This window comes from Girardinichthys multiradiatus, chromosome 21, assembly GCF_021462225.1.
Source record: "Girardinichthys multiradiatus isolate DD_20200921_A chromosome 21, DD_fGirMul_XY1, whole genome shotgun sequence".
In the NCBI taxonomy this organism is placed as follows: domain Eukaryota; kingdom Metazoa; phylum Chordata; class Actinopteri; order Cyprinodontiformes; family Goodeidae; genus Girardinichthys; species Girardinichthys multiradiatus.
Window position 1 is genome coordinate 13,714,639 of NC_061813.1, and position 27,745 is coordinate 13,742,383.

Here is a 27,745-nt window from a genome sequence, read left to right on the forward strand (position 1 = left end):
TGGTTTGTCACTTAATCCCGACACTGCAAGAAAAGTGCTTTCAGTGCTTTTACTCTCCACATACTAATCCATGAATTACTATTGACATTTCCATTTCAGCAGACCATTGGCATGAATAAAAAGTCCAAAAAGGTAGTAGGCAGGTTAAAAATCATCATTCTAAAAAAGATTTAATGGGGTTGGTTTGAACAGCTTTAAATAAAAAGCATTTTGATGAATTGACACATAGTGTATTATCTTAAGAAGTGAGTCCAAACAAAAATCCAGAAAGCTACTTCAAAAATATGAAACAGTTTTGAGTTCACTTAACAATAGGAAAATATCAAGTTTGTTAACCCTAATTTTCTAATGTGCGTACTTAATCCTTTGAAAAAGGAAGATGTAATTTTACTTTACAGTCGGACACCTAACAATTGCTGGGTTTCATTTGAGGCTTGAATGGCTCATGAGGGCTCTTTTTCATTACTTTGTTTAAAATATATTAGTTGTATCAAGCTGAGTGCAGGTAAATATTTACTACATGGGATACGGGCTAAGTGGGCAGTTGCCCAGGGTGGCATTAGAAACAGGAGCACACAAACCCTCACATAAAAAAAAACATATATAAATGATAAGTTAATTGCTTCTTTAACATTTTTCTATTGCGTTTCTGCATGTGCACTTAATGAGATGTCACAGCCTGCTTGCTGTTGAGAACACGGAGACTATTCTTATATCCTCTGTAGGAAGCTGCAATGTCTTTTATCCCACCTCGAAATGTAGATGATTACCTGCAATTTAATTGGTTAGGGTGTGGCAGAAGGAGGAGCGCCATTCATGCAAGAACTGCCAATGTTGGTTTTTGTACTTGTTGAAATTTAAGTAATCTAAGTTGTTGGAACCAAAACTAAATTAACAGAACCAACCTGCGCTGACTTTTGTAAGTAAAATGTATTAAAGTAAATTTATAAAGTAAGTTGGACAAATTAAATTAACAACTTAAATAAATAAAATAAAATTTGTCTGATTTGGATAAATTAAACATTGTATCTTTTTAAATTGTGTTGGTTTTATAACATGATAAGTTCGTAGGGGTAAAGTTGGATATCCTTTAACATCTCCATGCAGAATATTGTCATATTAATCCCACATTTTTTTAAAGTTGAGCCAGTGTATTTTTCTTCAGAGTCCAACACACGATATGTTTTAATACATGTGCCTCTCTGGATGCTGAGGTTAGAGTGGAGTGGGAAAAATCCAGAAGGCATACAAATGATGAACTAGAACAACCACAATGTATGCAACACAACATAAACAATTCAAATTCATATTCCTGACTCTGTGGTTGTGTGCAGAAAACATTGCATGGGGTGGGCAATCTTATATCTTTATCAGTGACCAACACATACTTGCATAGGTGAATTCATTTGTGTGTGTATGTGTGTTAGTGTCTGCGGGTGCAGCTCCCCAGTAAGCAACAGAGCAGCACATGGCTTTATGGGTAATGAGTTTCTGCAGGCTGTGACTGTGTGCTGGGCTAAATTACAATGGCAGAAAACAATCAGGCATGCCGCTGTCTTGCAGAGTATGCCTGACCTTGAGGAAACCTTTTGTTTGCCAACAGTGTATCCATTCCCGGCCACTCCAGTCTAATTGCCAAGATTTTGACTTAATAATTTATTTACTAAATAACGCATGCAGAAACAAATGCTGCTCCTTACAAAATGCTGGCACTGACAAATGAAAACGATTGAAGTCCTTGAGTTAAACTGGGTAGAGACTTTTCAAAATACGTCCCTAACAAACCCCAAATTCTCTAAAAGAGGCCCATTATCCACTGCAGCGGTTCAAGCTGTGGATTCTGTGGTTGTGGAGCAGTGCAGAAACTTGCCTGCTCATTTGTTAGATGTCACTTTGGATTTCCTCTCACAGGATTGATTGCTACAAGTGAATTCCAGGGCTGCTGCCTCTAATGAAGTGAACAGCTCTGGATAGGTGTGGGTTCATTTGTTATGTAGCTGTGGTCTATCACGTTCTACCAGCAAATGCATGTAGAGTAAAACTATGATGAATAGCTGCAGGCGAAATTCAGTTTTTACCGTAGCACCGGGTAGACCTCTCTCTCCAGGAAACCCACGAAGGCCTGGGGGACCGTCTTTACCAGGGGAGCCTTGTGGTCCAGGATCACCCTAGATACACAGAAAAAGCGTTTTATTGTTATTCACAAAGTTGCACACAATCAACAGTTTGATTCTAACCAGCTGTGATTTGCAAACATACAATATAATTAAAATATAAAATATGCATGTGGCAGACTTAAACTGTATTTTGTAATAAGGAGCAACGACACAAAAAGATTATTTGTGTGGACAGAGAGTGTTTTTTATTTCTTATTTGCACATCCATTCAGTGGTCCAATCAGACATATTTAACGTAACTTACTTTAAGAACATATTGCTGTACACCGCTGTGGATGATGATGCGGTTCGTCTCTGATATTTCTGTTGTTAAAGCAGTTCTAACTGCATTTGATCATGTCTGGTTCAAAGAGAAACCTCAACTAAATAATTCCACAACAAACTTTATGAAATCATAAATTCTATTTGCACAAACACTAAACAGACCGCCTTATACTGAGTCAAGTAACATTTTTCAGTTCCTAATTTTTTTAGCAAGTTATATTAAAAGTGTATTTTTTCTTCCTTGTTGCAGAATATACTGTACTTCGTCATGAAAGTCAACAGGTGTTGGTGTGAGGCGGAATGGGAGCAGGGTGCCATTCATGTAAGAACTGCTACTGGTTGTATACTAAACCATACCTGTACAACCGGCTCAGTCTGTGCACCAACAAACCCAGAGAATGGCAATTCATGAATCAGTGCACCTGTTTTGCTCCTGCTATTTCTTTTCTGCACCAGATTTACAAAGCAAGTTACACTAAATACATATAAACACAACCGCGACCATCAGGCCCAAGAGAGGGCAACAAATTGCATCTGTTTTTATGTCAGGTCACAATTCGTCTCACAGAAGGGGGGAAAGTGAAAGTGAAAGAGAAAAAATGTTTTACTTTTATAATATTAATTAATTAAAACTATGAGCAAAACATTTAAGCGAAGGAACCAAGTCAGAATGGTGTTTCTAGTTGAATTATGCAACCGATTAATTCACATAAAATGCACTAATTAAAGTTATAAGTTTAACAAAGGATAAAATTCTTAAACGTTGTCAACGCAAATAGACTGTAGTAACTCGTAATGGAATCTGAAAAGCAAATAGATCTTTTTCACATATTACACAAATACATATTAACCTGTTAAGGATCCATTGGAACGTTTACAATCATAAGCATATTTTTTGGAATTCATAAAAGCAACAACATGATTTTAAATCCATTATAAACAGTTATTTTCAGTAGGTAATTTTTATCTAACAAATGAGGCTTTTCAGAATGCATATTCTGATTTACTAAATATGACTGTATATAGGTTTAATGTAACTTTACTTTTTTTTTTAGCCATGAATTACTGTTGGTATTATCTTTATTTCTTCTGCATCTGGTATATTTCAACTCCATTTTACTCAAGCAGAACTTGAAAATCGTCAGGTCTACACAGATTGTATATTTTGTAATCTACACTGAACACTGCATTAGACTTTGTATCAACTAATAGCTTTATACTTTCCTCCAGGAATAGAGGCGTACATGTTTCAAAGCCCCAAACAAACCCTAATGGCCCATTAGTTGCATTTACCTGAAGCATGTTTGATATTCTATTCATCAACACTGCTGCAACACCGTCAACGAACAGGTCTTACTGAATCCAATAATGTTTTTACATAAACAGCCATGGTGTGAACATTTAGTCAATAGATATTTAGAAAAAAACATTTTCACTGAAACGAACAGTCTTTATAGCAATAAAGTAAATAAAACAAAATTTCTACTGTTTAAACACTTTATTTTAACAGTTCTTTTATATTTTATTCCAAAGAACAAAATACTAAAAACAACTCTATTTTGTATACCGCTTTTCTAGAACATTAATATTTGAATGCATTAAAAAAAGTATTTTGCAGAAACTTTTATTTCTTTGTGTGTGTGTGTGTGTGTGTGTGTGTGTGTGTGTGTGTGTGTGTGTTGGCAGGTTGACTTTATCTGCACACTGTGAAGCCCAGATGAGTGGGCCTGTGAGGTATTAGAAGATTTGGTCTCTGCTGCCAAGGCCCCAACAAAATAACACTGGCATACTGATGCATAGGTTTGAGCAGAGTGGGAGGAAAGCGGGCCGGTGAGTGGCTCAGCGTTTGGACTTAGCCGACTGACTTGATTAAAGTGTCAGCTTGGAGAAGACAGGAAGAAAATAAGAAGCTCTGAGGGAGGTGGGCGGGGGATGCTGAACGGTCCTGGGAATCAGGGGCTGTTCTGGAGCTGGTCATGGCACTACTTTACAAAATGTGTGCTCTCTGTTCCTAATGGGCTCCAAATTACCAAGCAGGGATGGACAGAGAGGGAATGAAAAGATCTCAGCTACTTGAACACAAAGGATAGGTGAGAATCTTGCAATTGATGAGGTCTGGTTTTGGTTTAATCCACTTTTTGCATATTTTTGCATTCTTAGACAATAATCCAAACCATTCAGTTATCCACTGACTTTTCAACCGTAAGAGCATAATTCTTTGGAAGTGTATACACTGAATAGCAAGCAGAAGCAAAATTTTCAGACCTCGTGTTTGATTTCTCTGTGAAACACCCTTCTGAGCCCATCTCATAAGGTACCTAAACTAAAAGGAAAATGTTTTGTCTACTTCCTTTTAAATATGGTAATGGGTTTTGATTACACAGGTAAACGCAAGAGGATCCTAAAGGTCTTAGACTCTTCCCCCCTTCAGCATTTTATTCTGGAACCATACCTTGGCTCCCTCCTTGCCAGCAGCGCCTGGAAGACCCTGCTCTCCAGGTGGGCCTGGGGGTCCGGGATGCCCTCTCTCACCAACAGGACCAGTCTCTCCAGTGGGTCCCTTAGATGATCACATGTTTAGATTATTATTTTCAGTTCAATATGAAAAAAACACAATGTGACTCATTCGATTTTTTTAATGCATTCATAAAAGGCTTATTTAACAAGAAAGACTTCTGCTCAGTTGGATGGTACATTTGCATTATAAATAAATATGGGGAAGTAACTTTGTGACTTTTTGTTAATGAGATTTTCATATGTTCATGCAATCCTCAATGTTTTATTTTAAAGAATGAAAACATCCCCTTGATAAAGTTATTACACTTTTACATCTATTGCATGTTTGTCCATGTGTGGTGATCTTGCTTACATTGTGTGGATCTTAACAGACTAAGAAGAAAATTGTCTCTTGTTCTCATGTCAGGATGTTCGTTCTCTTTAACTTTCCCCTTCTAATGAAATACTAATTATTAAAGATTTTGGACACATCACTGTAATGGATAATTTTTCCTTTACAGCTTAATACATTCATATACATTCATATGCATAATACATATAATCATAAAAGGGAATAATTCCATTGTTGGAAAATGTCTGTCTTACCTGAGGCCCAACAACACCTCCTGGTCCTGGAGGGCCAGTTTTTCCTTGGAATCCCTGGAATCAAAAAGTGGAACGACAAATTATTATTGATCTGAATCTGTAAATAGTGTAAATAATAAATAGTAGGAATATATATTGACACTTTAACATAAGTACTATATAATATATACCAAGCGGTAAAATGGTACACATTATGCATGTTTGGAATAAATAAATAAAGTTGCATGGCATGGGTTGTTATATTTCAACCAAAAAATGATAACATGAAATAGAATTAATAAATTAAATGAAAGTATTTCCGTGATATAAAAATAATCAAAATTACATGACAAAATACACTTAACACTAAGTTTCTCCAGTTAACTCTGAACTGTTTAAATGCATTAAACTGAACAGCAGAGATTCTGAATAGAGTAGAAACTGTGGTTTCATTCTTCTAGATGATTTAATCTTCTGAATTCAAAACGAAAAGCATGGCTGCAGCAAAGCTGATGACAGAACATGTTTCTATTGAAATGTTATAGTATATTTTTCTCTGCTAAGGAGTTCTTTATAGTGACTTTTAAAGCTGCCATGCAACTTTTAAAGTCCCGTTTTCTTCTTCATAGCAAGGATCTCAACAGATTTGACAAACCTTTGAAATAAGTTCAATTTATGTGATTTTCAAGGATTTAGAGGATTTCAGATTGTTTAAAACTACGGTATATTCGAAAGTGTGAGTGCAAAATAAACAGAAAACATTTTCTCACTGATTTACTGAATAAATTTGATATATAATACTTGCAGCTTATGAGGTTAGGACTACACAAAGACCAGTACAGCATAATAATAAGAAATTAGATAAAAGACAAGTACACTATTTGACATGCCATTAAAAAAGACAAGAATACCTCTTGGTAGTGGGGATAGCTAGAAGCAAAGATGCATTAGCATTCCGGTCTGAACAATAAGCAACATAACGTTCCCAGTAATTGGGCAAAAATGGGCAATTTTGTTCATTCAGGTTTGCTTGTTAATGGTATAACTACACAAGGCCTAAAAGCCAGGACAAATACTCCACAGGCAGCACAGGTCCCTTGCTAATTTTAAAGGCCCTTGAAAAGCTATTTTGTTAAATAATCTCATGCTAGGTGATATTTTTTTCAAAAACACACAATCCCGGGCTTCTCACTTCCTACGCTTTCTTTCCATACTATTCTGATGTCTCTGTTGAAACTTTTGAAGACAAATTGTAAGAGATTTTACATTTTTAGCAGAAGACTAGAACATAATTATGTTCTATTTCTAGAAATGTGTGACATTTACAGGAAACATTTCCAATCCAATAGTATAAATGTGGCACCTGCCCCATGAAGGCTCAGTTTAGTCTGGAGTTCCTAGTTGATCTCACCAGCAAAACAAACATCTGATCTTCTGTAGATCCCATGACTCTTATCTCAGGTGCTCCACAAAGTAGAAACCCTCTATTTACTAATTAGGCGACTTCCAGAGGCACATGGTTTACTTTAGGGGTATCGGAGGAGCTAATTATACATGCTTTGCTTTTCAGATTCTTATTTGTAAAAAACCTTAAAAATCATCTATCATTCTCCTTCCAGTTTATAAGTATGTACTAGTTTGCGTTGGCCGATCACATACAGGTCCTTCTCAAAATATTAGCATATTGTGATAAAGTTAATTATTTTCCATAATGTAATGATGAAAATTTTACATTCATATATTTTAGATTCATTGCACACTAACTGAAATATTTCAGGTCTTTTATTGTCTTAATACGGATGAGTTTGACATACAGCTCATGAAAACCCAAAATTCCTATCTCACAAAATTAGCATATTTCATCCGACCAATAAAAGAAAAGTGTTTTTAATACAAAAAACGTCAACCTTCAAATAATCATGTACAGTTATGCACTCAATACTTGGTCAGGAATTCTTTTGCAGAAATGACTGCTTCAATGCGGCGTGGCATGGAGGCAATCAGCCTGTGGCACTGCTGAGGTCTTATGGAGGCCCAGGATGCTTCGATAGCGGCCTTTAGCTCATCCAGAGTGTTGGGTCTTGAGTCTCTCAACGTTCTCTTCACAATATCCCACAGATTCTCTATGGGGTTCAGGTCAGGAGAGTTGGCAGGCCAATTGAGCACAGTGATACCATGGTCAGTAAACTATTTACCAGTGGTTTTGGCACTGTGAGCAGGTGCCAGGTCGTGCTGAAAAATGAAAACTTCCATCTCCATAAAGCTTTTCAGCAGATGGAAGCATGAAGTGCTCCAAAATCTCCTGATAGCTAGCTGCATTGACCCTGCCCTTGATAAAACACAGTGGACCAACACCAGCAGCTGACACGGCACCCCAGACCATCACTGACTGTGGGTACTTGACACTGGACTTCTGGCATTTTGGCATTTCCTTCTCCCCAGTCTTCCTCCAGACTCTGGCACCTTGATTTCCGAATGACATGCAGAATTTGCTTTCATCCGAAAAAAGTACTTTGGACGACTGAGCAACAGTCCAGTGCTGCTTCTCTGTAGCCCAGGTCAGGCGCTTCTGCCGCTGTTTCTGGTTCAAAAGTGGCTTGACCTGGGGAATGCGGCACCTGTAGCCCATTTCCTGCACACGCCTGTGCACGGTGGCTCTGGATGTTTCTACTCCAGACTCTGTCCACTGCTTCCGCAGGTCCCCCAAGGTCTGGAATCGGCCCTTCTCCACAATCTTCCTCAGGGTCCGGTCACCTCTTCTCGTTGTGCAGCGTTTTCTGCCACACTTTTTCCTTCCCACAGACTTCCCACTGAGGTGCCTTGATACAGCACTCTGGGAACAGCCTATTCGTTCAAAAATTTCTTTCTGTGTCTTACCCTCTTGCTTGAGGGTGTCAATAGTGGCCTTCTGGACAGCAGTCAGGTCGGCAGTCTTACCCATGATTGGGGTTTTGAGTGATGAACCAGGCTGGGAGTTTTAAAGGCCTCAGGAATCTTTTGCAGGTGTTTAGAGTTAACTCGTTGATTCAGATGATTAGGTTCATAGCTCGTTTAGAGACCCTTTTAATGATATGCTAATTTTGTGAGATAGGAATTTTGGGTTTTCATGAGCTGTATGCCAAAATCATCCGTATTAAGACAATAAAAGACCTGAAATATTTCAGTTAGTGTGCAATGAATCTAAAATATATGAATGTTACATTTTCATCATGACATTATGGAAAATAATTAACTTTATCACAATATGCTAATATTTTGAGAAGGACCTGTACAATCCTAGTAAAATACATTTTAAGTTTTGTGATTGACAAAATGTGTCAAAGTTCAAAGTGTATGTATTCAGAGGGCTGTCAATCCTTGACACTAATCCCATAATCAATTGAATACGTGATTAGATTCTCACGCACATCACCTTAGCAAACAGGACGGCATGAGGAAACACCTTAATGATCTGTTTAGCTCAGAACCACTGACAGCGATTACACTAAAGCAAACTGTACTAACAGCTTTGAGCACACACTGGCTTCTTCATTTTGACTTTCACTTGACTTTTCCGGCTTGATTTGATTACTGAATCCCTCAGTTCTCAAATCCATAAGCAATTTCCAGAGGATAAGTTGATTTGAAACTTATCATCCTAAAACCAGAGAAAGCCTTAGATCCAGGTTTTCAAGGAGCCAATCCTGGCTGATATACAGTGTGTCCCCAGGCTTATTGATCACTATACTTTGTCATTCACACTGATGTATTATTCAATGAAATGTCTTCAGGCCACGCCACCGCAGCCTCCGCAACCGAGGAGACGCAAGCATCAACGCTTGAATTTGCACTTCCTGAAATTCTGATTGTTTTGCTCAGACTGGGCGCCTGGAAGCATCTTTATTGCCTTGATCCATTTTCATATTGGACACTTGCGCTGCCTGTTCACCAGAACGTAAATCTGCAGCCCTTAACACCTTATAAGTGTCAATCATTAGGGCTCGAAACGCAGTGCAGCCAGGGAAGAACTTGTGTGTTGTCTATTACATTATCTACAGGAAAGGCACAGGTGGGGGTGGAAGCTCTAATAACAGAGTTGATGATCTGTCAAGCTTGTAGTGAAATTTATTGTACTCTACATACTAAATACAGAGATTGAAGGTGAGAGCGAGGGATTGCAGCAAGATGTGATCGAATCAGGCATTTTTTTTCCCCGTGGGGTAATTATAAAAAGTAGTCCTTAGGACTCTCCTGTTGTGTCAGAGCATCTTTACTAAACCTGAAGTAAAGATGCACTGACACAGCAGGAGAGTCCCAAGGACTCTTTAGTCATTAGGAATAAAAAAGGAGTGACTGCTGGTTGCTGCTGTAACCAATTCCATGTTAAATGGTGCAGCTGTATTTCAGTTACTTTTATTTTAAGAATGGAGATTCTGCAAAGGGATATCCAGCGTCCTCCACATAAGCACTTTTTCTTTTTTTTATGTTTCACTTTTAACTTCACATTTATTCTTTATTACTTCAAAAACAAACACCTTATTTGAGTGAAAAATCCCATCCTTGCTGCATAAGTGTGTACACCCTTAAACCAAGACTTAGAATCGCCTTTTGAATTAATTCCAGCATTCGGTTTTCTTACGAACACACCTGCTATCATTTATAGGGAATCTGATGAACCTGAAGTAAAGTTCAGATGTCCTTGTGTGATTTATTTGACATTGACTCATTTAGCTAAGGACAGGGTTACAAAGGACCAAAATTATATTTTTGTACAAAGGTATCAGTCAGGAGAAGTGACAAAATATAAATATAAATGAAATTGAATAAAATTTCATTAGCACTTACTTTATATGAATTGCTGATGATGATTTTATAAAAACAATTACTATTTAACGTGTTTTTTTTTTTTTTTTTCTTCCACTAAACATAACTTATTGTATATACGTATATTTTTATTCTATTATTACTACTTGTTTTTGCCAATTTACCTTATTCTTCTTTGAATGCACATTTTCCTAACTGTGTGCACCCTACTTATGTGTTACTAAGAGCTGCTGTAACAAGTTAATTTCTCCATTGTGAGATCAATAAAGTCTAATCTTATCTTATCTTATCTTATCTTATCTTATCTTATCTTATCTTATCTTATCTTATGGTGTCAATAAATGTGGAGGGTGCTTTATGATTGCTAGAAATGTTTACAAATTATTTTCAACAATAAGCTCCATCAGACACTGTTTTGTAGTTTAAAGGTATGGTGGAAAAAATTTAATAAATTTTTGCAATTAATGCCCAAAAAAACCAAATACAATGCTGAGATTATGAGTTACTGAAGAAGTCTGAGGTTGTCCCTAAACATAGACTAAGAGACAACTAAAACAGAATAGTTTGTCCTGTCCTCACCGTCTCTCCACGCTGTCCAGGGTGTCCAGGAAGCCCGTCCTTTCCAGGTGGTCCCTGTTAGGAAAAAAACATTTATTACAAACCAATAACTGCTACATTCATGACCATAATATTTATAAATCAATACTGGTCACACAAAAGCCCTTCTGGTCATATGCTCTTGAGATGGTTCTTATGGGAAGCTAAACAAATATTACTTACAGGAGGGCCCTTTGGTCCAGGGAAGCCCACTGGTCCCTGAGGCCCTTGAGGTCCCTGCAACCAACAAACAAAATACCTATTAATAAAGAAACAGTGCAGTTTTAATATGGGTTAGTGTAACATGCAATAACAAAACAATGAAGGAGTTTTAAATCTGGAAAACTGCTGGGTATATTATAGCTGATTCAACCAAACTCTGTATAAAAAAATAAAAGCTATACCATTAACAATTAAAATCATATCTCAAATATGATAATACAGAGATTTCTGTCTGTTTTTATGACTGACAAAATAAATAAGAGTTTTCGAAAACTTTTATTTTCTACTGGTCAGAGAGAAAAGTAACGAGTGCAGAACTATGAAAGGTAACATAGAGAGCATAACGTGTTATAAGACTACTTGTCACATCTTATTTTATCAACCCGGCTGAAGTCAAACCCTAACATAAAAAACTGTTCGTCTCAATGCAAAACTAGACCAGATGATAGTTTTCTTCTTGTGGGCCCCTAATGACTCCCATCACACAGCTGTAAAAAAGGCCATGCTGCAAACGTAGCTTATGATGCGACTGTGGCTCAATGGGTAGAGTAGTTGTTTTGCCATCTGAAAGTTGTGGGTTTGGTTCCAGCGTCCTCCTACCATATGTCGATGTGCCCCTGGGCAAGGCACTTAACCTCAAGTTGCCTACCGATCTGCGTATCGGTGTATGAATGTGAACGCGACTGGATGAATGTGGCTCTAGTGTGAAGCACTTAGAGTGATCTGGTATGATTGAAAAAGCACTATATTAATTCAGTCCATTTACCATTACATATATGCACTAACTTTAAGAAATTTTTGAGCATTATTGTGATAGTACTGTGAATATTGGCACACATTTGTATTCAACCCCTTTTACCCTGATACCACTAAATAAAATCCAGTGTAAATAATTTCCTAGTAATAGTAGTATATATATAGTTTTATGTAATAGTTTTTCAAATTTGTGTTTGATCTGTCAATACAAATTCCAAAAAAGGTGACAAAATGTGAAAAAGATCATGCTAGTAATTTGCAAACCATACTGTGTATTATTTAGTTATTTTATATGTAAAAAATCTGTAACTTTTCATAAAGAGAAAGGATTTGACAAAACAATACTTAAGTCTCACTAAACAGCAGAAATGTAAGATAATTTAGATTTTTTAATCCTGATATGACATTTAAAGACAATCTTTGTCATCAGCTCTCATTTTATTCTCTTGCCTTATAGTGTCAAGGGGGTATAAACTGTCAGGATTGAGGAGTTTATGACCTTCCAGTTTAGCCAACGGATATGCCACATCTTTAAATCCCAGAATTGCCCTCCGCCCATGGAGAATCACAGTACGGGGCTGAAAAGGTTGATAGCTGACTATCAGCATCTGCATCAAAATGCTAAGAAGAGCACTTCTTAAGAAGTTTTAAAGGGCTCCAGTGCAAACCTTTAATCAATAAACAGAAGAAAGAGTCTTTTTTTTTTACTGATATTAAAGATTTGGTAGTTTGCAAACTGTTTTTTTTTTCACAAGAGTAAATAAAAATGATTCTAATTTACTATGTAAAGAACCATCACAAGCTTTAAGATGAAGTATAAGGAAAAAATACTGGACTTTATCTGCATTGAAATGCAATTTACCCTGGCCACTGACAACGACAACTCCCGATTTGACTAAGGTGCTTTTATAGAGTTGGGTAATCCTTCAACATTTTAGGTTCTGCCTCCATGAATTGGTATATATCCCAGTTTGTAGGGTTTTTAAGGATGACTCCTTCTCCCCTTTCAGCACTAAAAATGCAAATGTTAATGCAAATGGAGCACTTGAGGTAGCTGATTTATCTGTCAAAGCTGGGTTTTTTGTGGCTTTTCTCTCAAGAGTCACGTTGAAATGTCACATTTCTCTTTTACAGAGCAAAATCAAAGTGCACCAGAACAACGCTGGAAATCTTGGAAAATTGAATCAAAGGTATTAAATACAGCGCTTCACTGCTGGGAGACTTTTATTGTGAGGCAACTCATTTTCTTTAACTTTGCTACTGAGGTGGCCACCTAGGGCTAAAAGGTTTTGATTGGGAGCATTTTCTTTTTTTTTTTTTTTTTTTTGGAGAAATACTCTTTATTACTCTTTATTATTGTATTGGGAATACAACTATTGAGAATTGGATCAAAGAGACTATAAGGAAAAATAAAATCAAAAACGTTGATAGTATAGAACTTATAGAGCTGAACTCAGAGGACAATTATATTGATTTAGTTAAATCTCTCCTCAGGTTTTTGTTGTTTTGAGAAAGCTCCTTAATATAAAAAAGAAAAAAGTGTCTTTTGAATGGCCCATTAGAAATACCAAAAGTTATTTACAGTAGGTGCCTGCTTATTGTTGGTCCAATAACTCTGATTTGGCTTGAGCTTAATGTAGCTATTCCAACAACATCTGATACCGAGATTCACCTTTAATTAACATTTTAAACTTAAAGACTTTCAGAAAAATCAGCTGGTGGCCAGAATGAGTCAATTTTATACTTGATCAACTCTGATCGGCCAGTTTGAAACTAAAATCTTTTTTTGTGATCAGGAAACACCATACAAAGATTCATGATGAAGATGTTACTGAGTTAAGAAGACTCAGTTTTCTATTTTCTGTATCCATAAAGGTGATTTAAAAATGGGGTTAGAAGAAGCACAACATGTCTAAAAGGCATCTGGAAATGAATCAGTTTTTTCTCCTGAGGCATGTTGGAAATTACCAATTGCCAAACGAGAGTTAGACTTCAGCTAACAGGAAGAAGCTGTTTTATCCTTTGGAAGAGTCCAGTTCTGTCTGTCTCGGATCCAGCTGGGAATGTAGGCAGCTTTTCAGGTATGTCACTGTTTATGTAAGGATCTATTGAGTCCGTCACATAAACATGGTGTGACATCTTCGGCATGTTATATAAAGAATATTGATCAGTCACAGAAAGGCTGCTTACAGCTTCTATAAAGTCCTTAGATAGGACACAAATGTTATTCGTTTAAAATGTTCAAGATTTCAATATTCTGTGATATAGTGTAATCACATTTAAAAGGGGAACACAAATAAGAAACAAGCTAATGAGTTATGTTCTGGGTAGTAAAGGAGAAAAGGAAATATACTGCAACTGTTTTTAGTTTAATTTTATTTGTACAGATACCTCTGTCCCATAACTTGGATGATTTTATTGTTTTGGTAGATTTTCAATGATGCAGACAGAGACATCTTTTGTATTTCATAAAGATGGGATTCAGCTAAAAACGGCAGGTCAAATTTCTAAACAATTTTCATGGTTAAAATATGTATTGTTAAGAATTAACCAATCTGTGTTGCTTAATCCATATTCAAACCTGAGTAAGTGGTGGAAATGGGTGCTCAACAAGTGGACAAAAGTTTTGTATTTAACACTTAAATTAAATTATTCACTAATTCACAATAATAAATTATTCACTACCTGAGACTTTATGCACTGGAGACTGGAAGTGGACAAGCTGTCGAACATTAAAATGGTTTTCACTTAGGGCATGTTCAGGAGATATTGCAATGTGAGAAGCCAGTGAAGGCACTGTATTATAAAAATGACCTTAGATAATATCCAACCACCCTCATCAACCATGGACATGGATGGACGGATTTGTCATCAGGGTCTGGGGCAGCTGTCAATGTTAATTTGGACTGTAGAATTACATGGATTGTGGTATTTTAATCACAAACAGCTTTAATAATCGCTGACACCCACAAAAATCCAAAAGCGGTGTAAATTAACGAAATTCGAAGATTAACTGATACTTTTCATCTTATTTTTCAATAAGAAACACACACTTTATGCCCCAGCCAACTCCACACCCTCTGATCAGGGGCTTCTCCAAGCTGCTGAGGTGGGTAGACAGATGGCGGCTATGAGCCCCAGCTCAGTGGCCTTTAAATGTTATATTCTGTGTGCTACTGCAGGGCTAAGTTATCAAGTTAACACAAAAATTAAACAAAATGCTGAAGTAATCCCTGTAGCAGAAAGCAGATGGCATATGTGACTATGTTCAGAAGGCCTTGTTAGTCCCTGGTGTCTCTGTATTAAGCAGCTCTCTACCAACCTAGCTTTGATTGACTGATTTCTCAATAAAAACGTAGCGTATATCAATGCAAGCAACAGCTTTACAGTGTTTGAACTATTTACAACAGTTTAATCCTGTGCTTTAAAACAGCAGCGGAGCTCTTTTTTCGACCATAGGGAGACCGAGGGGCAGCCCTGCCAGTTGTGACGTCACGCTGCACCGGGTCCATAGAACTGAAAACAACCAGCTGAATCATCATCGCATAAAAAAACACAAACTACGTGTGTTGTAGACTTACTCTCTCGCCAGGCGGGCCAGGGGGGCCGTCGTTGCCTGCTGTGCCCTGCAACACACAACATCACATCGTTACTGGTTAACATTTAGTTAGAATATGAACATATTTAGAACAGGCTTCGATGGGAGCAGCAGAATGTCATGTTTTATTTTACATTTTGCATCAAAGTAATATATTCTGTTTAACTCCATGAAACCCCCATCTTTTGGTGTGATAGGTTTACCTTGGGACCGGATTTTCCTGTTGGACCTCTGGCTCCACGAGCACCCCGAGGACCCTAAAAAGAGGAAGAGGGAGCGATGAGGAGAGAAACAGTTCCTTTATATGACCCAGATTCTGCCTCCAGATTGTTGGATAGTATATAATTAGTAAATAAATCATTAAAGGAGGAGGACATACCGTTGGACCTCTTTGTCCTCTAGGACCAGATTTACCAGCAATGCCCTGTTAAATACCCAAAACAAAATAGTTCAGCCACACATTAGGCTTGTCCTACAAAAAAGTCACTGATTTAATTTGATAGCATCTAGATTAAACAAAACCAGGTCATTTTTAGTGGTCTGCATTGGATTCAAATGCACTAAAGCAGAATCGTAGCTATCTTTGATAAGAAACCTGTAAAACAACTTGTATGCCGAAACCTGCTGAAGTGTTTTTGTTTGCTTAATCAGTATGTTGTTTAAAAATGCCAACAATGAGGTGGCTCGCATTGCAGGGAACGGTGTGTGGGTGGAGCTGTTTAGTGCACTGCAGAGCCCACATACACAACAAGAGCCAAGACAGTCTCAAAGTGTTAAAGAAAAGAACATCCTTCTATTCTGCTTGTTTGTATACTTTTGCACGTCAAGTCAAATTTTCATCAAAACTGAAAACAAAAGACAAAATACTGTCACATTTTGGGGCTTCAAAGTTTCGAAAAATAATTAATTCAGTGTGCAGTTCAGATGTGCAGAAGAAGTCAGGTTTACAGCTAAGAGCGGAAAAATCATCATCCTTATCTCCTCATTAACTTTAACTTTAAATTAACTGCTATTCATCAAAAAAAACTTTTAAACCTTGCTTAAGAATAAAAATGAACTAATTACGTTGCCTAACAAGATTTTCTTGTTTTATAAAATATACAACAGCAATTATCTGTGGCCAGGTTGCAGATTTATTTGTTTATATGGAGTGACAGGCGAAGGGTTTGGCTGGTTTTATGAAGAACACATAAAACTTTTCAATAGTTTCAAACATTTTTAGAAACAGATTCAAACTTAAGTTAGAATCCATATTTGGGGAGTTAACCTCTTCGTTCTGGCATATGGACATTTGTGCTAAAACTGATTGGGGTCCATTCTTCTATTTATTTCTCACAATTTTTTGCCATGTTTATAAACACATCTTAACTTGTTGATAGCTGATCAGTGGTGCTCAGTTAGCCTTAAATCTGTGGAGTTTCCTGACCCTGGATCCAAAACCCCAATGTCATGAAATATTCAGCCACCTAATCACTTTTGTGACACCATGCACCATTATGCTGTACCTTGATGGTCAGAAGAAATAGTTATTGTACTAATTTGGTCCCACTCATGACAATGCTCTTGGGCAGGATGGTGGGTTAGCTAATTTTCTTGGATTAGAAGAAACTGCAAACATGGAGTGTATCAGGGTGCTTTATTCTCATGTCATAGCTGTTGTATGACACAGTGCTTATGGTACTGGTTGATTTTTCTTCTTTAGGCAAACGCTTTCTAAATGTTCTCAGCCTATTAAAAGAAGAATTTATCTTAGGAAATAATTCTGCACCAAGCTTTTGAGGTCCATCCCTGTACTTTCTGTAGATTTCCTGCTAGTTTTTATATATTCTTGGACTAAAATGCAGCAGTTCTTCTCATAAGGCTGTTGTCGAAATATCTTTGCAAGCTCTGCACTGGTGGCAACATAGCTTACTAACCATGAAACTGTCTTGATTCTGGACATATTAAAGCCTTTTTCACTGTAACTGAACCTTCCACCTTGAATTTCTTTGGTGATCCAGAAACCATGTCTTTCACCTGCCATATTCTTGGCAACAGGTTTCTGCATGTCAGGTCATTTTGATGCAAAGAATGCTGAAGACAATGATGTGAACAGTCAACAAACTCAAGGTGCTAAGTTTGTGATGTAATGATAATACACAGAAAGCAGACTGCAGGCTTGTTACTATAATGTAGAATCTGCAGGACAACAAAGAATAAACATCTAAAGAAACTCCTAAACATATGATTATCTACCAGCGTTGTCTCTCCACACCTTGCAGTCATTTAAAATTAACGTTAAGCTCTATTAAACCTACAAGATAACAGGTAACAAGGATCAAATTTTAACCAGTAATGACGTTTTAGCACCGTCCCCTCAAATACTTTGGGTAACAACTCAAAAATAATATTAAAGAGTTTGTTGCACTTTTGAATAATCAACTTTAAACCTGTGTTGTGAACTTTATCTGAACAAACCAACGGCTGTGAGAACAACTTCAGCCTCAGGGTTCAACAACTGCTTCCAAATGAGTTGTTCTCTCCAGCAGCATTCCCTTTGCTGCCTTTTTACTATACAAAGATGCCTTTTTAATGGAACACACTTTATGTAATGCATTTTAATGGAGATTTTTATGCAATAGCAGTGAGTCTACCAAGCTAGTGTATGGATGTGTGTTTTCTAACCCTTGCTCCTTTCTCGCCGTTTGCTCCAGGGAATCCAGGGAATCCGCTCGAGCCCTGTCAATATCAGAGGGAGATATCATGATGAGAGATGAGGCTTCATGGGTCAGTGCATACATAACAATAAGGGATTATGTTGTATTCATCTGCTGAGATTACAGATATGTTTCTGAGTGTTCCACTGTTAGGACTAAGCTTCTCTATATCAGATTATTGAAGCAACAAATGTAAAACCCATCACATTCATGAGAGAAAAAGCTTTTTTTCCCAGAGTTGTTTTTTGTAGAGCCTCTACTATGACTTTTAATCCATCACAGGGTTGACTGTTATAACACTCATAGAAGACATTTCTCAGCCTCAATACATATTTGATTAATTATAAGGAGCATATTTGCCCTAAACAGGGCAAAACTAGAGATGCACGGAGAAATCCGCTCAGTGAACACATTAAATGTAAGTGCTACCAGGTCCAGGTGACAACAACACTCCTCAATGAGTGAAGAAGATTCAGATGTAGCTATTTTCAGTATCAGTAACACTGGAAAAACAAAACTTTATTTTTACAAGTCAAGACATTTCTGCTGTTTATTCAGGCTGTTAGATAGTGAAACTTTGGCAGATAACAGGAAGGCTTATCAGAGCACAGTGGCTTCTGTTTTGTACTTTTGAGATGTCTACCTCTCTGTCATACAAAATGCTAGATTTAAAAATGTTGACAACCTGTTGGAAATCTAAGATGGAAGGTAAGGATCTACATTCTATGGGGAACACACCATGATAACTGTGCGACCTGGTACTATAAGATGCTAAAAACTGTTTGAAATGTCAAATACGTGACCTCACCTGTGCTTCTAAAAATACAAATGTATTGACTGAACATGCCGGAAGGCTAGAAACAGTATTTTGTGTACTGCTCCTATATCTTTTTAAGTTATAGTTTTCAAAGAGATTTCTACAGCGGCTAAAACTAGTATCGGTGAGTCAAGGATCTATAAAAACTACAGATTGGAAATTGACCACAAAATTGTGACCGTTGCATCTGTAGATCAAAGACTCTGCATGCAACACCTGTAAGCACAGGCTTGTGTGCAATCTACTGACTTTTTTAGGTTATTTAAATAAAAGAAAAGAAATGAAACTTCTATGTTAAGATGTCAACTTGTTTAATTTGTGCTTGTTTGTGATCCTATATCTGATAATTGGCTGTTTTTATGAAATAGTATATATTTCTACAGTCAGAGGTGTTTATTGAATCAGATAATCCTCTTCTATGTAAGGCATTATTTCAAATAAATTGCTAAAATATCTCACCTTCAAATCCATTTATAAGTGTACTGAATGTCAACACACTCCAATATTTGAAGAAGATTCATTCTATTTTGCACAAAGGATGCCAGGATAACTGTGATGCTTTGTTAGTTATGATGCTCCTTGTGTTAAAAATAACACAAACTCACCTTAGGTCCTTGTCTTCCAGGATAACCTGGCAAGCCTGGGACCCCAAGTTTACCCTGAGACACATTGACAAGATGAGTAAGAGCAAAAATCCAATTTAGCAAAAGCCAGAAAAATAGAGCTATCTTTACTTTCTCTCCTGCTGGACCAAGGGGTCCAGACTCTCCGTTGGGGCCAGCTCTGCCTTTAGGCCCTTCAGGACCATCCTCTCCACGTGATCCATGCATGCCAATTTCCCCCTGTCATCCACAAAAAGTACAAAATGTTTAAAATATTCTCTCAATGCAAAGAGTAAAGTGAATATTTTAGCTATAAAGTGTAACAAAGCTATCCTTTAATTTAAGCTCCTCACCCGGTCGCCTTTGATTCCCATGTCTCCCTTAAAACCTGGGAAACCGTCCTCGCCCTATAAGAAATAAATATTTGGTCACCTCTTTAAAATGTTCATAAAAAAAAGAGTTTATAAACACCATAAAGTTAAAGCTAATACTTAACTAAATCTACCACTCCTGATGCTCAACTGAGGACTGAAGCTGCCATCTGGTGGCCAAATAAAGGAATAGCTCATGCAAAAAAGAACTACAGTATAAACTCTTCTTCCTTTTTATACACTTCATTTTTAGTTCCAATATCAAATAATTTGGTTAATCAAATCAAATTAATCAAATAAGTTGCTATTGCTGGCAACGGGGGGTTAAGAATAAAATGTCATCAAAGTTCATGTACATGTAAAAGTAGACAGACAAATACTTTTGCCAATTTTAGTGTATATATACTGAGTGACATGTGTATGTGAATATTAAAGGGCACCACGTAGGCCTGTCCTTTCTTTGACACCTTTTCTTTCTGTAGTCGATCTCGTGTGGAATTTCAAAGGCAGCTAATGCATAATGCAGAGCTGAGCATGTTTTTGCCGCTAACTTACTTCCTGAATACTGACTGAATACACACTTCAAGTAAAGCACATCCTTTATTCATAAAACATTTTTCTCCTCAAGGTCCCTTTTTTTTACCATTAATAATTCAGTACAAAAATCAAATGCATACCTGTCACTGCAGTGGCAAAAAGACCCTTGAGTCGGATAACAGATTTTTATCTTGCTTCATAACTGTACTGATTATAAATAAGTCTTGAATGTTTAAGTTGGTTTAAATTCTAACACAGGTTGTCCAGCCTAGTGACCAGTGTGGGACCGATGGATGTGTTCTCTCATAAAAAAAGCTTTTAGCAGGATAGCTTCACATCCAGCAGTGAGTGACTGAGGATCATCCTCTGAGGAGGCATATCAACTGACCCTCGTATTGTATTCAGCCTGCTCTGAACATTCACTTCAGCTCAGGAGAGTCAAAACAAAGCCGACAGGTAGACAGCCAGGGTTTCAGACAGAACACAGGTGACATGAATGCATCTACAAGCATCTCTCAAACTTTTTCCATCTTTTATGCTGTTTTTACTTTCTCCATAGAGTGAACTTCACTCTGCCGTCTGTCGTGTCAAGACTGAAAAAAACCTGTTCAGTCTATTCATTCTTTCAAGGAGGTCGTTATATTACGATTACAGCAGATAGATACATCAATCACATGGCCAATACAGTACATGTGAAAATTCCAGACTTTTCCAGATGTCCGAAAGTTTCTGGCACAACTTCACCCACCTCCAAGGTGCATGAAGAGGGCAAACAAGCTGGTAAGATGAAAACTTCCGCAACACTTTAAGTACGTGGAACAGACTTTATTGATAGACAGCTTGTGGACTTCTTCAGGATCATTACAAATCACCACCTAACTTGTATTTAAATATAAGGTAAAATCAAGCAAATATTCCAATCGACCAATCATATGTATCCACATGCACCAACTGACCAATTGGCATAAAGAGAGATGGTACTTACTGACTGGTTAAGCCAGTGTCCAATTAGACTCTGTAAGCACCTACAAGGGGGCCATGACATCCCACATTTTTAGCAGCAAGTTTTCATCTTACCAGACTTTTCCAGAAGCAAATGTCCAGAGTTCTCAGTCGGTTTATATATAAAATACAGAAATGAATGAAATATTTCTACTGTGTTCAGGCTTTAAATATGGTACCTACAAAAACCACAGACGGGGAGGAAGGAACGAGGGACCGAACTAATTAATTAAGGAGGTAAAGGTGCAAAGAAGGAAGAAGGACATGAGGTAAGATGGAAGAATGGACACAATAAACAAAAAAGACAAAAGAAAGGAATTGACTAAGGAAGAAAAAGAGGAAGGACAAATAAACAAAGGGGAAAGCAAAAGGAAGGATGGATGTAAGGAGAGAACAACACAATGATAAAAGAAAAAAGGAAGAAAAGAATAACAAAAGCAGGTCAGGAAGGAAGGAAGACAAAAGGAAGTGAGGACAAAACCAAGCACATAAGGAAGAAAGAACAAATGGATAAAGTATAAAGGGATAAAGGAGGGGGCAAAGGGAGACAGGACACAGGAAAGGGAGGAATTAAGGATACAACTGGGATAAATAATAAAGTCAGGAAATACAAATATTTTTCCATACTCTTAATATATTTTTCATTACTTATCCAGACACTGAAGATACTAGGAACCCTGTATGTACAAATCTGGGTTCTAACTTAGGAGTTAAAACTGGCTCATGAACAAGGGTTTACCTTCTCTCCTTTTGATCCCTTTAGACCACGAACACCATCAGCACCCTGTTAGACAGGAACCAAAAGAGGAGAATTATAACATAATACAGGAATGGTTGATCAAAGCCAAAATGATGTATTTCTAATAAAAATCATTGCCTCATCAAATTTATTAAAACAATCTTACCTTTACACCCCGAGGACCAGGATAACCAATAGGACCTTGAGGACCCAGTGGACCCTACAGGGAAATAATTATAATTTAGTGACAGCTGAACATTTAAATGCAGAAGTCTAAAATGAACATTCTTCTTAAAACAACAACGTGGTTTCAAGATCCCCATTACATTTATGTAAGAGCGGGTTAATGGTAATTATTTTCTTATTTTATAACATGCAAGCTTACTATACCTTACATTTTAATGTAAAATGTACAAAGACAAACATAGGCAACAGATTTTATTATTACATATATTTATGTCCAAGCTTAACAAAGGCCTCAGCAGACTGGAATAATATGGAATCTAATTTATTAATGTTCGCAAAATCAGGGAAAATTTTAGGATAGGTTAACGAGTCGCTAAACAGACAGTCAATTATTAAACAAACTTTCAAACCTATAAAGAAAATCAATGGTTTTCTGATGATTCTACCAATCAGGCATGATATTGTGACTACTGACAGGGGATGTGAGTCACATTGATTATCTTTTCATCAGGGCACCAGTAGTTGCATGGTGCATATTAGGAGGGGAACATTTTCTCCTCATAGTTGATGTGTTAGAGGCTGGAAAAATTGGTCATCTTAAGGATTTGAGTAAATATGACAAGGTCCATCTTAGTCAGAGAATTTCCAAAACTGTGGCTCTTTTTTTGTCAAAAATAGTTTAAGGAAGGAACAGTGGAGAACATGCGAACAGGGACTCCGGCCATTGGCTCACTGATGAACATGGAAGGCAAAGTATGGCTCATGTAGTCAGAGTCAACAGATGAGCTACTGTAGCCAGTTAATGCTGGTGCCTTTTTCAGCAGAATAATGCATCCTGCCACAATGTGAACATGGTTCAGGGAGGGCTTGTGGAGATGATATGGCCTCCAAACTCCACAGATCCCAATCTAATAGAACATATGTGGGATGTGAAAGACAAAGGAGGCCCCACCTCACAGTGCACGATATTTAAAGGATCTTCAGCTAACAAATCAGATAACAAGCTGCCAATTACCACAGCAGATCTTCAGGGGTCTAGTGGAGTCCATGCCACAAAAAAATGTGTAATAAACAGCATCACTTTGATTTGTTTAATTATGGGGATAAAAGGCTATTTAGACTCTGGTTCATGTTGCTACTTTTTCTTCCAGCTCTGCAAACAAATTGTCAATTCTAGTTGATTCACTTAAAGGCTCCTACCTGAGACCCTTTCTCTCCAGGTGGACCCTCCTTACCCGGATGACCCTGTAAAAATGTCAGACTGGTCAGAAGAGTTATGCTGAACATAGTGATGTGACCAAATGTTATGCAGCAGAGCTCAGAACTCTCTGAGATGCACATGAACTGGTATTGCCAACAGTAGAAAGTATTTTGAGCTGCACTAATTATCTGCTGTAGATGCCTTACAAATCAAAATGTGGCCATATATACTGCAGAATCTATGAATGAAACATCAGACATTTTGGCCTTTTCAAAGACAATACAAGCTTATATTGTATAACCCAGGTATTTGAACTGCGCAGTGTAATTTTTCCAAAGCACAAATTCCACTCTGTACGTTTTGCAATGCTCGAATCATTATTTTTAATACTATTAAATTATTTTATTATAGTAACTCATGTATAGAAAACTAGTTGGTGTGATAAGGCAGAGAGGTTACGTTTTGAGCTTCCTACCGCATCAGAAAAGCTTCAGCTGTGTAGAACTGGCACTACTTAATCAAAGTGTGACATGGAGGCATAGAGCTGCAAGTTAAAGAGCTCTGTGGCCTGAGGGCTGCAGAGGGTGTTTGCTTCTTCGGCGGACTATTCTGTGCAACAAGAAGTCTGGATGACAAACCCCACAGGCCCTTTACTACTGCTGTGAAAAACGCCTTGAGACTGCAAAGGCACAGGTCTGGGTTTGCTGTAAACCAAAAGGGTAAATATATGCTTTATTTGCATGTTTCTTCATAGGATAAAGTGGGCACCACTTATATTTTCTTGATAGTCCAAACATTCATTTGTTAGCAGGCATCTCCCATTATAACTTTCAATCTTGGTGAAATATTTAACTTTTTCTCCACATAAATGAATAAAGGAGGCTTTAAACCCATTTTAACACTTGATGCTCTTTGAAGGTCAATTACTTCCTCTTATTTTCAGCTAGAAAAAAACACATTTAACTGTTCAACAGGTTGCAAGACATTAGGCTATTAGCAAATGCTTCAGCTTTTACTGCTTTTATTAAATCACAGTAAAAGTTTCATACATTTTTGGAAATTTTTAAGCTAATTCTTAGAGAAGTGTTACTTCAGCCTGAAAGTCCACCATAAAGTTTTACAGACAAAACTTTGCCATCTGATGCAGCTGTTTGAACTGTAACATCTGTTCAGATTTAACCTACTAGCAGGTTTGTAGTAAGACTTAGAAAATGTTCTGATTTACTTCAGAATTGTCAGCTAATTTGTGCTAATCCATTCATTTTATAGCATTACGACTTTTTCTAATTTAACCTGGTTTCCATAAAGATTGTAGTGTAAGCTGGAAAAGGTACAACTATAATAGGTGCATTCTTTTCAGACTGAATCAATTGACAATAGCACAACAAATGTGGATCCTAGAGATATGATTTCTGGTAAGACAGAACATAATCTGCAGTAATTTATCGAATGTTGACATTTATGTTTGAGCTTCACATTGTTCCTTTTTAAAGTAAGGTTAATAAATACTAACAGTTTAACTGACCTGTCTGCAGTCCAAACATCCAAATATTTAGTGAAATAAATATTTAGTTATACACCTAAAATCGTGTGTAACTTCCTCAACTACACCATCGGTATTTAAAAGAAGAGTTTAATTCATTTCTATCTCTATATTTTCTACATTTGTTATTCTTTCTATTAAAATGAACTTTAAAGATGTTGAAATAATTCCTTTTCATTTCACACAGCTATCCTAACTATTTGGGAACAAGGATGCTACGGCAAAAACTGTTTCTGAAAACAGCAGCTACAGATGCATCTGAAGAACATACTGTCGCTTGTGTATTTAATTCCTCTACATTTTCTTTCTTCCACTCAATTTTCCAGTAGTATGCTGGGATACAGCTCTGTGTGAACACCCAGCCTCTTTAGGTATGAGCTTTTGTGGCTTTGTTTGTCAGTGCTTGTGTGTTGGACAACCTTCAAGAAACCTACAATGGTGAAGGCTATTACGTGACCACAGCACAACATTTGTTGCAATAAAAATACATTTTCTAATTGGTCTCATGTTATATCAGAGCTGGGTTTTCATTAGATGCAAGAAATACTCGTCAAAATTAGCAGAGAGGGTTCTACATTTTGAATTAAACTGCTGAAATAAATTAACCTATCGATGATATTCTAACTTACTAATAAGATGAACCTGTATAGTGGAGGTGGATTTTATCTTAAATAAGTGATGCATATGTGTGCATTATCGATATACATATTAGGTGAGCACGCACGGGAGGACCATCAGCTCCAGGTAATCCAGGAAGCCCTGATCTGCCCTGAGGTCCCTGTATGAGGAGGAGACAAGCAAGAGTAATGAAAAAAAAAAGAAAAACGTTTTAATGCAGATTAATGCAGTAAACTGTCCACTTCACTTACATCATAAATCAAAGAAGCTCAATAGTTGAACTGTTTAGACATTTTCTGGATGTGAAGCTAGAATTAAAGGTCACCACTGCTCTACATGGTTTCGATCTGATGTAAGAATAATGCTGATCTACTGTAGAGGCTGATAATGTCTTCCTTGCACATGAAGTAGTGTATTGTAACAATACAAAATAAAAAAGTATCTCTAATTATTTTTAAATAAGAATAATAATATACATATTCATTCACAAAAAAAGAACATACTTTTTCTCCAGGTGGTCCAATCGGACCCTGAGGACCAGGAAGCCCCTATAAAAGAATATAACACACATATAGACATGAGCACATCTCTGCAGTACCAACCAACACACACACAGGCCCACAAACACAAGCTGAGTAAACTGAGCAGTTTGTTGGATGTGTAAATAGTGGAGTTGATGCAGGACTATCAGGCTGTGTGTGTGTGTGTGTGTGTGCATCTGTGTTTGTTTGTGGGCACATTTGCATTCAGTTTTTGGAACCGAATGCATATAAATATCTGTGGATGTGCTCCCATGTGTGCAGCTCAGAGTGGCTACCTGATGTATGCTGGTGCTCCTACATACATGTGAGTGTGATAGTACCAGCATGTAGAGGTGCCAAAATGTGTCGCAAATTAATGATTTTAATCTGAAAAAAGGTCAATAAGACTTAACCTATAAAACACATTTATTTAATGTTACTGCACAATGGAATGAGAATTGGGTTGTTGGGTATTCAGTTAATTGAATTATTCTCTGACTCAAAAGAGATCCCTGCAAAAATTACAATTTGCATATCAAAGCATCTGGCCCTAAACAGCCGGATTTATTGTGCATGTCTGATTTATTCACCTGTGTTCCAGGAATCCCTTGCTGACCGGGTGGGCCCGGTTCCCCTTGTGGTCCCTTAAAGAAACAGAACACGTTAGTCAAAATGAAATTGATGGGTGAACATGGCTCTAATATGTGTTCATATTAGGTAGTTTTAGTACAAGAATGAGAGAGTATTTGTTATTATTTAGAAAATAAATCTCAGGTAGGTTAGTCACTGGCTTTTCTACACAAGTCCTAAGGAAACCATGACAGACCCCAGAACCTTGTGGATCACAGTCAAGATAATCCAAATCAAATATTGCCTAATTTGAAGTTGTATCTTCCTGGTCATTTTGATATTCTGAGATGCAACTGTGAAGCCATCTACAAGAAGGGACAGAGCAGACTGTACTTCTTGAGGAAGCTTAGGTCCTTTGGTGTTTGCAGCAAGATGCTGCAGATCTTATATAAGTCTGTTGTGGAGAGAGTGATCTCTTCTACCATCATCTGCTGGGGAAGCAGCATCAGAACCAGGGACCTAAAAAAGCTCAACAAGCTGATAAAGAAGTCTGGCTGTGTTCTGGGGACTCCTCTGGAACCTCTGGAGATCATTGTGGAAAGAAGGATTCTTCATCAAATGAAGAACATTATGGAGAACCCTGAGCATCTTCTTCATGAGACTGTCCTACAACAACAGAGTGTCTTCAGTCAGAGGCTTCTTCAGATCTGCTGTAAGACGGAGCGCTACAGGAGATCCTTCCTGCCCACAACCATCAGCATCTACAACGGCTCTTTGAGGAAAACCTTCATAATATGAGCTATAACAACATTTAATTTCCCTTTGGGATTAATAAAGTATTTTT

General features: G+C 37.3%; 1 protein-coding gene across 5 annotated transcripts in view; it reads right to left on the minus strand.

Annotated features, from left to right (window-relative positions):
- Positions 1 to 27,745, minus strand: part of col11a1a (collagen, type XI, alpha 1a) — a 119,127-nt gene that overhangs the window by 42,515 nt on the left and 48,867 nt on the right. For all 5 annotated transcript variants that reach the window (XM_047349689.1, XM_047349690.1, XM_047349692.1 and 2 more), the window contains 18 exons: positions 26,922 to 26,975; positions 26,314 to 26,358; positions 25,917 to 25,970; positions 23,649 to 23,693; positions 22,429 to 22,482; positions 22,263 to 22,307; positions 19,967 to 20,020; positions 19,746 to 19,853; positions 19,617 to 19,670; positions 18,163 to 18,216; positions 15,878 to 15,922; positions 15,702 to 15,755; positions 15,482 to 15,526; positions 11,106 to 11,159; positions 10,905 to 10,958; positions 5,544 to 5,597; positions 4,894 to 5,001; positions 2,079 to 2,168 (listed from right to left, as the gene is read on the minus strand). In XM_047349689.1, coding sequence (XP_047205645.1) covers positions 2,079 to 2,168; positions 4,894 to 5,001; positions 5,544 to 5,597; positions 10,905 to 10,958; positions 11,106 to 11,159; positions 15,482 to 15,526; positions 15,702 to 15,755; positions 15,878 to 15,922; positions 18,163 to 18,216; positions 19,617 to 19,670; positions 19,746 to 19,853; positions 19,967 to 20,020; positions 22,263 to 22,307; positions 22,429 to 22,482; positions 23,649 to 23,693; positions 25,917 to 25,970; positions 26,314 to 26,358; positions 26,922 to 26,975 — 1,071 coding nt within the window. The remainder of the gene's footprint in view (positions 1 to 2,078; positions 2,169 to 4,893; positions 5,002 to 5,543; positions 5,598 to 10,904; positions 10,959 to 11,105; positions 11,160 to 15,481; positions 15,527 to 15,701; positions 15,756 to 15,877; positions 15,923 to 18,162; positions 18,217 to 19,616; positions 19,671 to 19,745; positions 19,854 to 19,966; positions 20,021 to 22,262; positions 22,308 to 22,428; positions 22,483 to 23,648; positions 23,694 to 25,916; positions 25,971 to 26,313; positions 26,359 to 26,921; positions 26,976 to 27,745) is intronic.